Here is a 16488-nt window from a genome sequence, read left to right as displayed (position 1 = left end):
ACTGGCCAGGTCACAAGACCTCGGGGCATCACTGCTTGTTATATACAAACATATAAAGAGGACTCGTGGTGAAATGTGACGAGCCCCCCCCCCCCCCCCCCCCATGTTACATATTGAATCAGATTGCTTGTAAGAGTAACCCAGGTTACATAATAATGGGGATTGATTCTAATAGAGCACCCCATTCTACATAACAAAAGTTTAATCAATTAATTTACCTATTAGCGGGTATAGCTAAAAAGATTCAGACTTATAGCTAGATTTAGGTATTTTAGGTCAACAGATCAGTGTTAAAGGTGTCTGGCACGTTCGTCCAGTGGCATATTGGCCCCTACTTGTATTTCCTAGGTTATTAATCATAACCTCTAGGTATACAATTAAAATAATGTATGCAACAAGACTTAACAAAGTCGCAGGTAAATATATATACAAAGTTTATTTGCATGAAGAGTAAACTACATGTGTAAATAAATGGCCAATCAACTCACAGGCTTTCTTAACACAAAATAAATAAATTAGTATGGCAAACCGCCCTAGTCATATGTTACAACTAAAGATAAAATCTACTGTCAAATCCGGGAAATCGCACATCAGTGTAAACACAAAAATGAAGGTCACATTCCTCAGGTCAATACACGATCACTTTTGGCCACTCTTGGGTTACAGGCTTCAGGGCAATACAGCCACTTTCAGTCAAAAAACAAAAAGGTCATAATGAACTATAAGCTTCAGGGAAACCTATGAGCCTATAAGCATCATGGAATCCCACTTATAGACATCCGTTCCGTAAAGCCTATCTGATGATTCAATACAGAGTTGCATCCCTCAGAAAAGGTTACAAAATTATGTCACGTTTGTGATTACCCCAGGATGCAGAACATCAGGGTAAAATATACTGGCTGGAAATCATTTGAGGCTATATCTACTAATTAATCATAAAATACAATACTGATTAAAGATATACTTAGCCCCAACGATCTCCAGAGTAGGGCACACTTCTCCCGAGTACCCCAAGACACACGACCACTAACTAACAGAAACAATATATACAGTTCACAAGACAGGTCCAGTGGTCAAGCTGGTAACTCAGGGGTAAGTGGCAACTAAGCACAGTTTGCAAGGCCTTATATATATTTCCTTACCTTAGAATAGCTCCAAAAAAATTAACTCCCCATTAAGTCACACTGGTCTTTTCGATTTGATAAGTAGGTCAATAGAATTAGTGTCAATGATGTAATGATTATCATGTCATTAATTTGTAGGATGCTTGTAGGCATATTATTCGTGGTGCATGTCATTCGTACGCAGCGTTACAGTCCTGAGACTGGGACTAACAAACGAATATTGACATTTGACTAGAGTAACATCTTTAGTAAAAATCACTAAATTTAGAAAGCCTTCAGGACAGAAGACTCAAAAGTAAAGTAGCAATTATACATAAAACACTGAACCATAATCTTCAAATACAAAAACAAAATTTAATAAAATACTCTGAAAGACACAAAGATAAAGGCACATTCCTCATCCACATATGCTAGGACAAATATGTACAAATGCTCCTTCTTCCCTAGTGCTATTAGAGCATGGAATGGGTTGCCTGAGCTAGACAGGAAAACCAGTGACTTGGCAGAATTTAAGTCATTGGTTAATATGCATGACTAAATGCATGACGCGTAGGACGTAATCATCTTTTTTTTTTTGAAGTAACGTCTGTATTAGATAAGATAACATAACAACGATTAGATGTTCTAGGAGCCGTTCTGACTTCACTTGTAACTTGGTCCTATCACTAAATCAACTACTTGACTTCACAACACTTACTTCATTAATTTATTAGAGAATAACTTATTTGTTACATGTCATTCAACTTCATCATAAAATAACTGACTTCAACAACTGCCTAGAACAACTACTTAGCTTGATCAAGTCATTTCACTAACTGTTTTGGAGACTTGACTTAATCAAGTCATTTCTCTAACTGTTCTGGAGACTTGACTTATCAAGTCATTTCACTAACTGTTCTGGAGCCTTGACTTTATCAAGTCATTTCTCTAACTGTTTTGGAGCCTCGACTTTATCAAGTCATTTCGCTAACCGTTCTGGAGCCTTGACTTTATTAAGTTAGTTCACTAACTGTTCTGGAGCCTTGACTTTATCAAGTTATTTCACTAACTGTTCTGGAGCCTTGACTTTATCAAGTCATTTCTCTAACTGTTCTGGAGCCTTGACTTTATCAAGTCATTTCTCTAACTGTTCTGGAGCCTTGACTTTTTCAAGTTAGTTCGCTAACTGTTCTGGAGCCTTGACTTTATCAAGTCATTTCTCTAACTGTTCTGGAGCCTTGACTTAATCAAGTCATTTCTCTAACTGTTCTGGAGCCTCGACTTTATCAAGTCATTTCGCTAACCTTCTGGAGCCTTGACTTTATCAAGTCATTTTGCTAACTGTTCTGGGGCCTTGACTTTATCAAGTTAGTTCACTAACTGTTCTGGAGCCTAGACGTTAGCTCTATAGACTCTACAGCTATATTTGGCTGTTTATTTCCTAAAACTTAATCTTACATAACCTGAAAAAACAAAATGCTCTGAGATTCTTTCCCTAGTTACTTTAGTCTAGAAAAACATTAATAGAAGCCGACGTTTGGTAGAACTAATGGGACGACCTATGAGTTTCTACGGATGTTTTTCCCCATCGCGTGCATCCGTTTCTAATAGACTTTTGTTTTTGGCGCATGGTATTTTTGACCTTGACTTTTTTTCGTCCTGAGTCGTCTGCAACGACAAGGGGGAAAGAACTCCCGACTCAAGCTGGAGAAATATAGGAATGCTGGTAAAAAGAAATGGTCAGGCTAATGTGAGAAGAGGATCAAAGTCCGACGCAAACGGTGACGTCTGCTAGTTTTGATGTCATATTAAATGACATCTATCCTGTCAGGCGGGAAAGCTCTTGGGCATACAAAGCTGATAACATTTGAAGATAATGTATGCCATTTTTGTCGTCTGCTAGCAGCGGTCTGTATATATGTAATCAAACATACGTTGACAGCACGGAATTTTAAGCCTCAGCCCGGTAATACGATTGAGGAAAAGAGGCTCTGGTCATTTTCATTTCATTGTCTAGGTCAGACCAGCGTCGTCCGAGAAACACAACGGAACGAATGGCGCAGCATAAATTACATCTCTTTGTTCTGTTACCGTTATAGTTCTAGAACAGGGGTGGTCAATCTATTGGAATTGCGCCAGCAGTGACTGATTGATTGGCTCTACCATTAGGCTATACAAATAATACTGACTTTATGTTTCTAGAGAACTCTACCATTAGGCTATACAAATAATACTGACTTTATATTTCTAGAGAGCTCTACCATTAGGCTATACAAATAATACTGATTTTATATTTCTAGAGAGCTCTACCATTAGGCTATACAAATAATACTGACTTTGTTTCTAGAGAGCTCTACCATTAGGCTATACAAATAATACTGACTTTATATTTCTAGAGAGCTCTACCATTAGGCTATACAAATAATATTGACTTTATATTTCTAGAGAGCTCTACCATTAGGCTATACAAATAATACTGACTTTATGTTTCTAGAGAGCTCTACCATTAGGCTATAGGCCTACATACATATCACCATATATATATTTATATGTGTGTGAGTGTGGTGTGTGTCACAGTGTGTGTATGTATATATATATATATGGCTGTGAATATACAATATTAACATCTATCATTATTTAATTGGATTGTTTTAGCTTGCTATGTTGTTAAGTCGTCACGGATAAAAGAAGTCAAAAAAATATAGAAAAAACAAGAAGTGCCACCTCGGCGTACCTATTTTCTTCTCAAAGTAGCTGGTAACCCTCCGCGTTTCTTGAAAGTCTGACATCTGCATGACGTAAACGTCGATCCATTGTGTTAAGTACTAGCGATGACGACTTCTGTTGTCGCTGTGACGTGAGACGCTTTCATCAGCCAACTGCGCCCTGTGTCTTGTTTTCACTGTAAACCAGCGCGCATTGATCTCCCTTGTGGTCTGGACTGCAGCTAATAAGACATTGCTCCTAGTTGATATTTTATCACATACGAGCTTCTGCGCGTCTCCGCTGAGTTGTTCTGGCACTTAGTTTTTTGGAGACGAGTGCGGTCTTGAGAAACTGTTCTTCTTTTATTCAGATTGTTTATTTATGTATCAGAAAATAAAAATTTTTAGAGATTTTTTAAAATAATAAATTCTTTGCCGTTGTAAATTGAAACTTACAGATTTAGATAATTATTGAAATAGAAAATAGTGTGTGATTCAATCAAGTTTGAAGCGCTATGAAGCCTGACTCGCCCACTGAAGAGAATGTAAGTCAATATCAGTCACTCTTTAAGGTTTACCATTATCTTTCTGGATAATGATTTAAACTATAATCTTTATGGTTTACCATTATCTTTCCGGATAATGCTTTAGACTAAAATCTGTATGGTTTACCATTATCTTTCCGGATACTGCTTTAAACTAAAATGTAATATTCGGTTGTATTTTTGTTTATTTGGTTTCGCCGGGAATAAAGTGTGCTACCAATATTGGAATATACCCAATAAGTTTAATGCATGCGTTTGCGCGTGTGTGTCTTATGTTAATTTAGTTACAAAAGTGTGTGCACACAGAGAAGAGTTCCTCATATCATTTTGGTTATCGATGACTTGTATTTTATTTCCTGGTTGGTTTTTACTGCAACGTTTTAAGTTAAGTTTTAACTGTTCAATATTTTTAAAGATTGGGTTGTTTTTTTTAACATTATATCATCACACTTTGTCTGGGTGGAATCTTGTACACGTTTTTTCAACAGATCCCATTCTCGAATCAAGTTGAAGCTTTTGCACAATTGTTCGTTGTCGATGACATCACACGAATAAAAAAAAATTAACTAATTAATTCATCAATTAGTCGTCATTAATTAATTTTCTTTTTATATAGAAAATTTATTATGCTTGGTTGTAATAAACCTTGTGTAGAGAATTAGATCGTTCGCTAACAATTTAATCTAACAACTGTCTATAAAACCTTCTGATTTTATGAGTAATGGAATAACTTGGTGGCTAGAACGTCGGCCTTTCGTCATGGAGCCTCGAGACATCGAGCTTGAATATTTGTTGTTTTTTAGCGGCCCCCGAAAGGGGAAAAGACGCTATTAGTTTTGTGCGAAATGTCTGTCCGTCTGTCCGTCCGTCCCGTTTAGATCTCGTAAACTAGAAGAGATATTGAAAATCCGACTTCACAATATTTTAGAACATTCAAAGTTCTGATGCAACGGCTACTTTTTTTTTTCCTGAAAGCGAAAATTCTAATTTTTAAAAATCAATTATGCAAGCAGTTTTTTTATAAGAAAAAGCTAATTAGTATGCATTATATGTTAGACCTAATTTTAGACGAATAGTAATCTTATAAATATCATTTTCGTGAACATTTTTCTATATAGCGGAATTTTTTTTTTTTTTTTTTTTTTTTTTGAGAATTCGAAAATGAGATTGAGCCTTTTTAAAGAAATTAACTTATTTAGTTCGAACCGAGGGTCCCGGGTTCGAATCCTGGTGAAGACTGGGATTTTCAACTTCTGAGTCTACCCAGCTCTAATGGGTACCTGACATTAGTTGGGGAAAAGCAAAGGCGGTTGGTCGTTGTGCTGGCTACATGACACCCTCGTTAACAGATGAACTTTACATCATCTGCCCTATAGACCACAAACTAGTTAGGCCAGGTTCACATCTAACTTTACATTCACTTTCACGTATCCTTTGATCTGCGGGACGGTTGGGGCACTACACAAGATCTGCTAACCTTCTTTCTCCATTCTTATCTCTCATTTGTCTTTGATATAATTTCATTCGGATGTTCTTTCTGAAAATATTGAAGCCTACCTGGGTGGACCACTGGTCGTGCGGTTTGCGCGCTGGACTGTCGTTTGGATTTATCGACGATCGAAGGTTGAAACCCTGCCTGCTCCCATCCCCCGTCGTCCTGCGGGAGGTTTGGACTAGGAAGTAAACTATCTTCAACTCTGAAGGATTATCCGAATTATGTTAAACATTTTACTTCGGGAGCCGATTTTGAGTTTGTGTTTCCACACAAACTGTCTTTTGTAACCTTGTTTTAGTTTTTTTTTTTTTTTTTGGGGGGGGGGGTAATTTTACCTGATTTTTTTAGCTCCTTTTACTCCGCATTTTGAGAACTGCTGTGTAATGTACTTCTTCATCGTGTTCTGGATAGGCAGAGTTCCAAACTTGAAACAAGCTCCATTTGTGTTTGTTTTGCCCAAAGGCAAATCGAAGAATATTTATTGCATTGGAAATGAGTCCTGAAAAGTATCGACTTCTATCGGGGCTTCGATGACGTATTCCTTTGGGGTTTTTTTTTCCTCCCATGTACTGTAAGTGTACCCGTAGTGTTCAAAAACATCGTGGGGTATTTGTTTCATTAATATTTTTGTTTTAAAAACCTGTGGTAAGTCAATGTTGCGAAAAGGTCAAGGACCAGTGTACCTGTTAATAATTATAATAATTAAAATTTATAAAGCGCGTAAACTAACATAATGTATGCTGAAGGCGTTGTGATAACAAAACCAACATAAACACGACAATTAAAATAACAAAATGATTTTTACAACGTTTTTGTTATTTCATTTGAATATTTTGTAGTTTTGCTACGTAACAAATCTTCACACACACACACACACACACACTTCGCCCTTGTAACAAATCGTAACAGTCGTAATTTTTTATACCTCCCCCGCCCCGCCCCCAAGCCGTTACGAAATATCCGAAGGATCCCAAAAGTGATTGGACCATAGCGCACTAAGCATTCTATAAGCTATGACATTTGCCCTTTAACAATTTGATATAATTATTTCCCATCACACTCAGGTATTATTGTTAATAGATCTATTTAAAAATTAATTACATTACGATCATAGACATGCATAAATATAGACTGGAAAAAGTGGAAAAAGGAAATAACTTCATGTAACTTGAAAACATGTGTATCTATTGTTGTCGGATTTCCGAATTCTGAAAAGTTGCATGATCTTCAGTCTTAGAGATTAAACAAAACTACACTGCTCATAAATGCTGTATAATAAGGTACACAAAATTGCAAGTCACAAATTTTCGTTTCATAAAACTCTTTTATCGGCCAGTCTATATTTATTTATGTCTATGATTATGATTCAAAATAATTGATGCAATTTCACTAAATTTAAGCTTTGTTTTTGTGTTTTGTTTTGGTTTGTTTTGTTTGTTTAAATTTTTCAATGTTTTGCTTGTAGTTTACATCGTTTATAATAAGAGATTTACAATCCACCAGATTTGACTCTGTAAAAGCGACTCAGAGCAAGGAATGGTCGCCATGCGTTTGTACGTGTCTGTTACCACTTTCCACGCTTTTTGTTTTGTTTTGTTGCTATTTGTTCAAATCTCAAGATTTTAATTTTTTTTTGACATTCTCAGGCCGACTGTTTGTTGACAAAGCCTCAATGCCACTGCGAGGCTCGCTCACGTGTCCTTTCGTTCGTTACTATAGCGACCATGCACGCTTGGGGTTTCCACTTTGATAAAGCGAGCGTACACCTTAAAACGAAAAAAAGTCCATCAAAACAACTTGAAAAGAGAATAGAGTCTGGAGGATTAGTTCTTTCCGCTTTGTACTAGTAACGTTGATAATTGAATAATCATTACAGCCGCGCAGATTTGAGAAGAGATTATATCATTGTTATTGTAGGAATTAAGAAGTATTTTATTGGTTTTAATAATTTACATAATTCTTTGAAATATTTTTTCGGTTATGTAATCTTTAATTAAGATCCAAACAGCGAAACGCATTAGCTACAACAAATTGTTTTTCCGTATAGTTCTTATAGTATTGTCTGATATAAACGGTAAACGGCATTAAGGAAACACTTAACAATAGACCCACATTACGATACCGTTTTGACTCTACCGAGGAGTTGTCGCGGGGAAATGTAGCAGAAGATCAGTTGCTGGGTGTGAAGATTGACAACGCCTAATACCGTCTTCATGTTATGTTTACAGTGCTGGATTCGCCTTTAGGCGACATTTGTTATGTTTTATGAAACCCTTGACTCTCTTTATTATCTTATCGTTGTTTTATTCTTTATGTCTTTTAAAAAAAAAAATTATAATAAAAAAGATCATTGGCACTTTAATGTCATTCACAGTAGAAGCTGTGTCTGTGTTGGGCCTTTGTCGCAGTTGAGAGCCTGTGACACATTTAAACCTGTTTCACTGTCGCTGTTTTGGCCTGTGTCACTGCTAGACCCGTGTCACTGTCGCTGTTAAACCTGTGTCGCCGTTGCTGTTTGAACCTGTGACACTGCTGAACCTGTGTCACTGTCGCTGTCGAAACTGCGTCATTGTTGAACCTGTGTTACTGTTGAACATGTGTCACTGTCGCTGTTGACCCCGATATATTTTTTTTTTCATTAAAAAAAATAACTTTGTTCTTCCTACAGGTGGCCAATGAGGAGGAGGTCAGCATGAGTGGACTTGGGGGGACTCTGAGTGGCCTCATGAATCTTGGCGGTCTGACTATGAACCCCTCGGTCATCATCAATAATGAGGATGGATCAGTGGAACCGTAAGAACAGTTTTTGTTGTTATAGATCAACATCTCTTTAGAAACTCATTTTGTTTTTATTTTGAAGTGGAATACAAATCAATTCGCACAGTCCTTCATGTTTTGTTTTGTTGTTGTTTTGTTTTCTGTGCCAGAGAGAAAGAAAGAGTGAGGGTACTGGGAGAAGTGATACAGTAAACGGAAAGAATATGTAGAGAGCTAGCTAGATAGGGAGATACAAAAGTAGATTGATACATAGATAGATAGATAGATGGACGGATGGATGGACGGACGGACGGACGGACAGACAGATAGATTAGATAGATAGATAAATAAATAGATAGATAGATAGATACAAAAGTAGATACATAGAGATAGAGAGATTTAGAAGTGAGTAGAGAGAGAAAAACAGAAATAGCTCTTCCAACGTGGTCCAAGATGAACACAAACTTCCTATGAACTCAAAGTTGGCTTTGCAGTCCAATATCCGCTTTGAAAAGCCGGCCGAACTAAATTCACGGGGGTCTGATGCTGAGTTGCCTAATTGTGCCCTTTGTTATTCTTAGTTTAATAATCTTTCATCCTGGTGCCTGTCATCTTTACCTCGTAGCTTGAACTACCGACATTGAGGGTATTTTTATATCTCTTGTCTTCCAGCGCACAACTACACATATAGAGTCAGTTTGGGGGGGTGGGGGGCGATCACCTATCCCATCGTAGCTGGGACCTTTTTTTTTTGGGTGGGGCTGTGGTATGAACTTACTTGTGCATGAGTTGACAGTCTATTGTGTGGTCAAACCAACTCACCTGGTGAATCTTTCTTGGCTAAGTTAGGAAGGAGTTGGCAATAATATATATTTAGCTCCAGGATTCTGTATCTAGTATAAAAGTAATGGAGAGACTACAGCACTCTAGACTTTTTGTTTTCTTAGAAGTGCTGAATTCTCTCCGTGGCTATACTTGTTCTGGAAAATTTCCATAAATAAAACATGTGTGCGTATAGTCCTAAAAATGAGGTTTTGTAAAGTCTCGTTTTAAGTAAACATTTTGCATAACTTGCAGATCTGTGTATAAATATAACACATCTTCAAAACCTCCCGATATAATAATTTTTTTCTAACACCCTTTACCTCTTTACACATATCCCTTTACCTCTTTACATACATCCTTTTACCTCTTTACATACATCCCTTTACTTCTTTACATACATCCCTTTACCTCTTTACATACATCCCTTTACCTCTTTACACACATCCCTTTACCTCTTTACAGACATCCCTTTACCTCTTTACATACATCCCTTTACTTCTTTACACACATCCCTTTACCTCTTTACATATATCCCTTTACCTCTTTACACACATCCCTTTACCTCTTTACATACATCCCTTTACCTCTTTACACACATCCCTTTACCTCTTTACACACATCCCTTTACCTCTTTACATACATCCCTTTGCTTCTTTACACACATCCCTTTACCTCTTTACATATATCCCTTTACCTCTTTACACACATCCCTTTACCTCTTTACATACATCCCTTTACTTCTTTACACACATCCCTTTACCTCTTTACATATATCACTTTACCTCTTTACACACATCCCTTTACCTCTTTACATACATCCCTTTACCTCTTTACTTACATCCCTTTACCTCTTTACATACATATAGCATACCAATAAATACACCCACATTTAGGATTTTCAATTTTCATTATTTTTCATTTTTATTTTTCTTCATTCTCAGTGACTTTGAAATGGATGAGGAGGTGATGAACTTTATGCATGGACATATACACAGGTAGGCATCTTGTCCTGTCATTTAGTCCTCTGTCCTAGTTATACACAGGTAGGCATCTTGTCCTGTCATTTAGTCCTCTGTCCTAGTTATACACAGGTAGGCATCTTGTCCTGTCATTTAGTCCTCTATCCTAGTTATACACAGGTAGGCATCTTGTCCTGTCATTTAGTCCTCTGTCCTAGTTATACACAGGTAGGCATCTTGTCCTGTCATTTAGTCCTCTGTCCTAGTTATACACAGGTAGGCATCTTGTCCTGTCATTTAGTCCTCTGTCCTAGGTATACACAGGTAGGCATCTTGTCCTGTCATTTAGTCCTCTGTCCTAGTTATACACAGGTAGGCATCTTGTCCTGTCATTTAGTCCTCTGTCCTAGTTATACACAGGTAGGCATCTTGTCCTGTCATTTAGTCCTCTGTCCTAGTTATACACAGGTAGGCATCTTGTCCTGTCATTTAGTCCTCTGTCCTAGTTATACATAGGTGGGCATCTTGTCCTGTCATTTAGTCCTCTGTCCTAGTTATACATTGATATGCATCTTGTCCCATCATTTAGATATACATAGGTAGGCTTATTGCCTCGTCATTTAGTCCTCTGTCCAAGTTATACTTAGGTAGGCATCTTGCCCCATCATTTAGTCCTCCGTCCTAGAAATACACAGGTAGGCTTCTAGCCCCATAAATGGAAGTATGGTTTCAACAATATCTGAGACCCTTCTAACAATAATTGTTTTCTTCTAATGAATCAAACTACTGCTTTAACACCCTTATTAAGAATACATTTAAACTGAAAAATATTTTTATATTTGTCATTAATATATATATATATTAGCTAAAAAAGTGTAAAACCAATTGCATGTTCACTATGAGTGTGTTGAAATGATTTTCTCAAAGTAAAAAGTACTTTTTTTTTTTCATATGTAGTGATTCTCCTTACTGTTTCTCTTAAGCATGGCTGTAGCTTTTTCTTTCAAGTTGATGTAGCTTTATTACTTTTCATAAATAGCGTAGCTTAAAAAAAATATTTTACTATTTGGCATTTGTACTTGCTGGAACATCTGACAAAAGGGAGGACAGATTCTTTGCACGTGTGTCAATGTTTTAATCATTAGAGTTATTTCTCACTTAAACAAACAAATAATATATATTTTTTTAACTAGCAGTAAAATAAATTGTTTGTCCATGAGGCATCTAGTGTCGAGAGATAACATTTTCACTGTCATTAACAATGTAAATGATGTATTGTTACAGTTATTTATAAGACATTGCACAATAGTTAGGTCATTAAAAGTGTAATTGAATAAACGTGGTATTGCTTAACTTATCGCTCATACTAACTGGATATTAATTGTAAAATCAAATAGATACATCAGTACAAAAGCCACGTATTTTTTTCTGGCATATTAAAATAATTGTTTGGCATGTCAGCACAACTTTTATCTGGCAACGTTAGCTTAGACTTAGCAGAAGGAAAAGGGATTTTTTTTTTTTTTGGGGGGGGGGGGATTATAGTTTCTTGTATGTGTGTGCTTTCAAATATGGGTAATGAAATGTGTATGATTTAAGATTGTGACCACATTACGTTTGAATAAGAACGTTTTAGATCCTCCCCTGCATACCTTTTAGTTCGTCTTCAGGTGTCTTGGTGTGTTGTTTTGTAAACATTGACATTATATCTACAGATAACATGTTGCTGTCTTTTTGTTTTATATTTGTTTGTGCCCTTGTTCTGTGTGCATTCTCTTTCAGAGTAGGTTCCGCCAATAACACGGTGATGCCCAACCTGATTCGACCTATGGGCCATTTTAATAACCAACTCTCGTGTCGCGGGCCACATGACCGAAAAGGTACAAAAAAAACGAAATTAGATCGACCTGACACAGTTTGATTAGAAACTTACATTAATTTATGAGACTTTAGACTTTTTGTTTTACGCGTTGGAAAACGGCTTCATTTCTCTATTTAAAATGTGAGCAACATTGTAGCTAGTTTTAGAGACTCATTTTTTGTGTCCTCCAATACTCCAATCTCTAAGCGTAGTTCAACAATCTTTTATTCGCTGTTCAAACCATTCACGATTCCATTATATATGTTGCTATTTTTAAGCAGCCATACTTTCTTTACAAATTAAACATGCTGGCTTGTTATCAATTTCCACAACAACAAAAAAATGTAAAGATCCGTTCACTTTTCCTGCTAGATTCTACATAAAGAGTCAAATCTCATAAATGCACAAATGTCAAAGGCTAAAAGTGAGGGCCCAAACTGTTTTTTATGAAAGGGGGATTTTCTACACTTTGTGCTGACGTTTCGGCGGGCAGGATAGAACCACGTTGCGGGCCGGATCTGGCCCGCGGGCCGTATTTTGGGCATCACTGCAACAGGTTTAAATTAATTGAACTTACCATACTCAAAAGATACAGGTTAATTTTTTTTATTTGAAGAATTTTAAAATATAACTTTGAACAACTGAAATTAAAATGTCCGTTTCTTTCACCCTTAAATGACATTTTGTTTTTCAGTTAAAAAAAAAACAAAAAACTTTTCCTTAGAAACGAATCAAATTGATCCAGTCAAGTTTTTGTCTTACTGAAATCTTTGCTTAATGAGCAAGAATGCTTTGCTAATAAGAGGATTGGCGTCTTTCTTGTCACGTGATAGTTCTAGTCTGCTCCGATTAAAGTGCGTACCCAACAGCTGAGGGTTCAAGCCATTGAATGATGGGTACTTGTCAGAAGCGCGGGATTATCTGTCAGTATGAAAAATTGGGGTTAAGAGAGGTGTAGGCGGTTGTTGGATGTTCACGCCCACTACCCTGCAGAGTTATGAGTTTTAGCTTCGTTGGGGGTCAAGGTTGATTCAACACCATTTCCGGGTCAGCAGAAGTAAGGACGCTCTAAGACTGAAACGTTTTTGTTTAGATGGCATTTAGACCTAGATCTACGTCAGTCGGACGGTAAGATCGATCATATTAACCGCCCCTGTCGTTCTGTTTACATCATGTGATTAATGATTACAACAGCATTCGTTGTGGGATTTTGATACGATTCACCGAAATGTATAGTCTTATCTTATAAACTACAGACGATACTTCAAAAAAAAAAAAATGGATACGTCCTTCGCGTGTCCTTGGGTCAATCTTGTCATGCGTGTTAAATCAATGACTTACAGTCATTGGTTTCCGTGACTGACTAAATTTGATGGCGTTGCTAACGAATCTTAACCCATTGAATTAGCCATTGAATTTCGGCCACTTAGGTAACTTGTATATCGTATATATAGAGGCGGAAACGAGATGGGTAAGTCTAACGAGTCAAGCTATAATTATAAATGTGTAATTAAATACAAATACAGATTTGACAAGTCGTAGATAGTTTCCGTAACGATATTTTCTGAACACTTCTCAATAATACAGGAAATATAATGAATCAGACATCACTATTGAGGAGGATTTTAGCGTCTAAAAGTATCTTTAACATTCTTGGTATATCTGTTTTGTTATTTATTTATTTATTCATAGATATGCAATAATGTTGTTTTTTTCTCAATGACTACCATTTTTGTTTCACGAAATTCTCACATAAGATTTCTTCATACAAACATATGTTTTATTCACGTATATAATAAAATTTTGCAGCAGTAAACTAATCTATAACATTAGGAAGCAAAAGCCACTAAGTCTTTCTTCCTCTTTGTTATGATTGCATGTATTAGTCGTTATGTTGTTTTGATAGGTCGTTAAATCCCAATTAATGAGAGACTGCTGACAAATCTTCGCATTTATCAGTGTGTTTGCCTCCCCTGTTTGTGTCAAACGTCACAGGAAATACTTGGCTGATGGCTTTATCTGATCTGTTATGGAAGTCAAGTCACGTGCTGCGGTATAAGGTCAAGGTCCATGTAACTCCCTGTCCTATGTCTTGATCTAGTGTCTTTACTGTCAGAAGGCAGTCATTAACTCCAACACCAACTTTTCAACTACAGACAGCTGATGAAGCTCACCCATAAGGGCCCCATGGCCGAGAATAGGACGGAGCACGGCCTGATGGACAGGGACACCAAGGCCTATTTCGAAGAAGTGATCCGGGGCTCGGCCCTGTTCGGGCTCCTTCCCTCCCGGGACAACGACGGCTTTGGGGATGAGGAAGAGGAAATCTTCGACTATAGGTATCGCCATTTTTGTCCACGGTCCTGTCATCACCGAAACTCGCTAACACTTGGCCCCCAGCACTTTGATTTTGTCACTCTAAACTGCTCTTCGGGCTTGTAGAGAACACCTCTCGTAGATTTCACCTTTGCCATGTCCCGTCTTTATTTCTTTCGTTATGGAAAGACCTTACTGTTTGTCTTTCTCCTGAGTGTTTGTTTTGTCAAAGTGTTCACATTTTGGTATGTGTCAAGACATTTTCAGGGTTTCATATAACTGGCGATATTAATCACTGTAGGTTAATCCTCAAGATTGTTAAAAATTTGTGTTTTTTTTTCTGAGGTTTTGTTGACGTGATAGGTTTTGTTGATGTGGTAGGTTTTGTAGATGTGGTAGGTTTTGTTGATGTGATAGGTTTTGTTGATGTGATAGGTTTTGTTGATGTGATAGGTTTTGTTGATGTGATAGGTTTTGTTGTTGTGATAGCGCACTAATGTCTAGATCAGGTGTTCTCAACCTGTGGATCGCGACCCCCTTGGGGGTCGATTGACAATTAGTCAGGGGTCGCTTATGTCCAAAAAAAGGGCTTTTTTTCCCATTCTAACATGTAAAACTTGTCAAATAAGTTTTTTCCATTGAAATTTACTAAATATATTGTTGTTCGAGGATAGATGTTGCAGACAACTGAATCAGAAATTATTTCGAACATTTTGATTGTGCAGCAGATATACATTGTATAAGTTTACTTCTGAACTATCATCTGTTAATTTAAATCAGTGTTATTCATCATACTTGATATGTTTAAGAAGCATTTAGGACTCCTTTAACTTTGAGATATAGTTGAATCATAAAATTGTGATTAATCCGTAATATATGAACTAAAGAATGTATGTTTTAAAAAAGGTCATCCAAAAATTTGAATTTTAATACGTAAACTCTGTTTAGAAATCCGTAACACATTCGACAACATGAACATCGAATGAACTCCAAATGGTAGCTGGGAAGGAAAGCATGGGCTTGCTCTGCTAAGAAACTCTGTTGTTTTTGGTAGTTCCTCATAGCTCCCCCCATTCAGTTCAAGTGACCCTTCAGTTGTCTCCCCTCAGCTCTTGGACACTCTTGTCAGACCTGCACCACTGTTTCCTCTGAGTGCACCATGATCAGTTTATGCAGGAATTGAAAACCCCCAGTATGTCATTAGTACAGAAAGTAATATTGACATGCTTCCAACCTTCATCTGCTCTCTATGACAGTAATTACATGTACCATGAACCTGGCAAACAGATAAAATGATAATTATTTCTTTGAAATAACATTTGCGCAGGTGTGCAGACATTTCCTCCCTCCCCCCCCCTTTTTTTACTTTTCAAATCTACTCAACATACCATGTGCACTTGCTCCAATGAAAGTCCAAGTTAAAGAATTTTATGAGACAAATAGTTTAGCAGTCAAACATTTCTCTTTAAGTAGGCCTACACAATTCTGGATCAAGCATCTGCAGCCATGTTACGCTTTGTCTCTGTTGCACCCTTTTCTTCCACTTGAAATAATATATATATTTCCCGAAACAGCTGTTCTCAAATTTAAATACAGAAAAATTGGCACGTGTGTGGAATGTGAATAGGAAATACTAACGTAAATAGATGCACGTCATAAAGAAATTATTTCATTGATTTGTAATTAGATACTAAGGAGACATATATATATTTCAAGACTATAATTACATACTGTACCGTGATTAAACATTTAGCTTTGGCAATGCTAATCAGATAAATACATTAGGCCTCCAATTATAATTTTGTAATATCATACTTATAAACCAAAATAATTTAATGTTGAGGGTCGCCAGTAAGTGAGGAATTGTACAAAGGGGTCGCCAAGCTAAAAAAAAAAAAGGTTGAGAACCGCTGGTCTAGATC

At 36.9% G+C, this 16488-nt stretch overlaps 1 protein-coding gene across 10 annotated transcripts in view; it reads left to right on the top strand.

The window, feature by feature from the left end:
• Positions 1-16488, top strand: part of LOC106050201 (myosin-IIIb-like) — a 117440-nt gene that overhangs the window by 73104 nt on the left and 27848 nt on the right. For 8 of the 10 annotated variants that reach the window (XM_056013757.1, XM_056013754.1, XM_056013755.1 and 5 more), the window contains 3 exons: positions 8517-8641; positions 10372-10425; positions 14407-14589. In XM_056013757.1, coding sequence (XP_055869732.1) covers positions 8517-8641; positions 10372-10425; positions 14407-14589 — 362 coding nt within the window. The remainder of the gene's footprint in view (positions 1-8516; positions 8642-10371; positions 10426-14406; positions 14590-16488) is intronic. The other 2 variants (XM_056013760.1, XM_056013758.1) reach the window with 1 other exon arrangement.

The sequence above is a fragment of the Biomphalaria glabrata genome, chromosome 16 (genome assembly GCF_947242115.1).
Source record: "Biomphalaria glabrata chromosome 16, xgBioGlab47.1, whole genome shotgun sequence".
Classification (NCBI taxonomy): Eukaryota; Metazoa; Mollusca; class Gastropoda; family Planorbidae; genus Biomphalaria; species Biomphalaria glabrata.
Note: the sequence above shows the minus strand (reverse complement) of the source record. Positions and strands in the feature narration are given on the sequence as shown.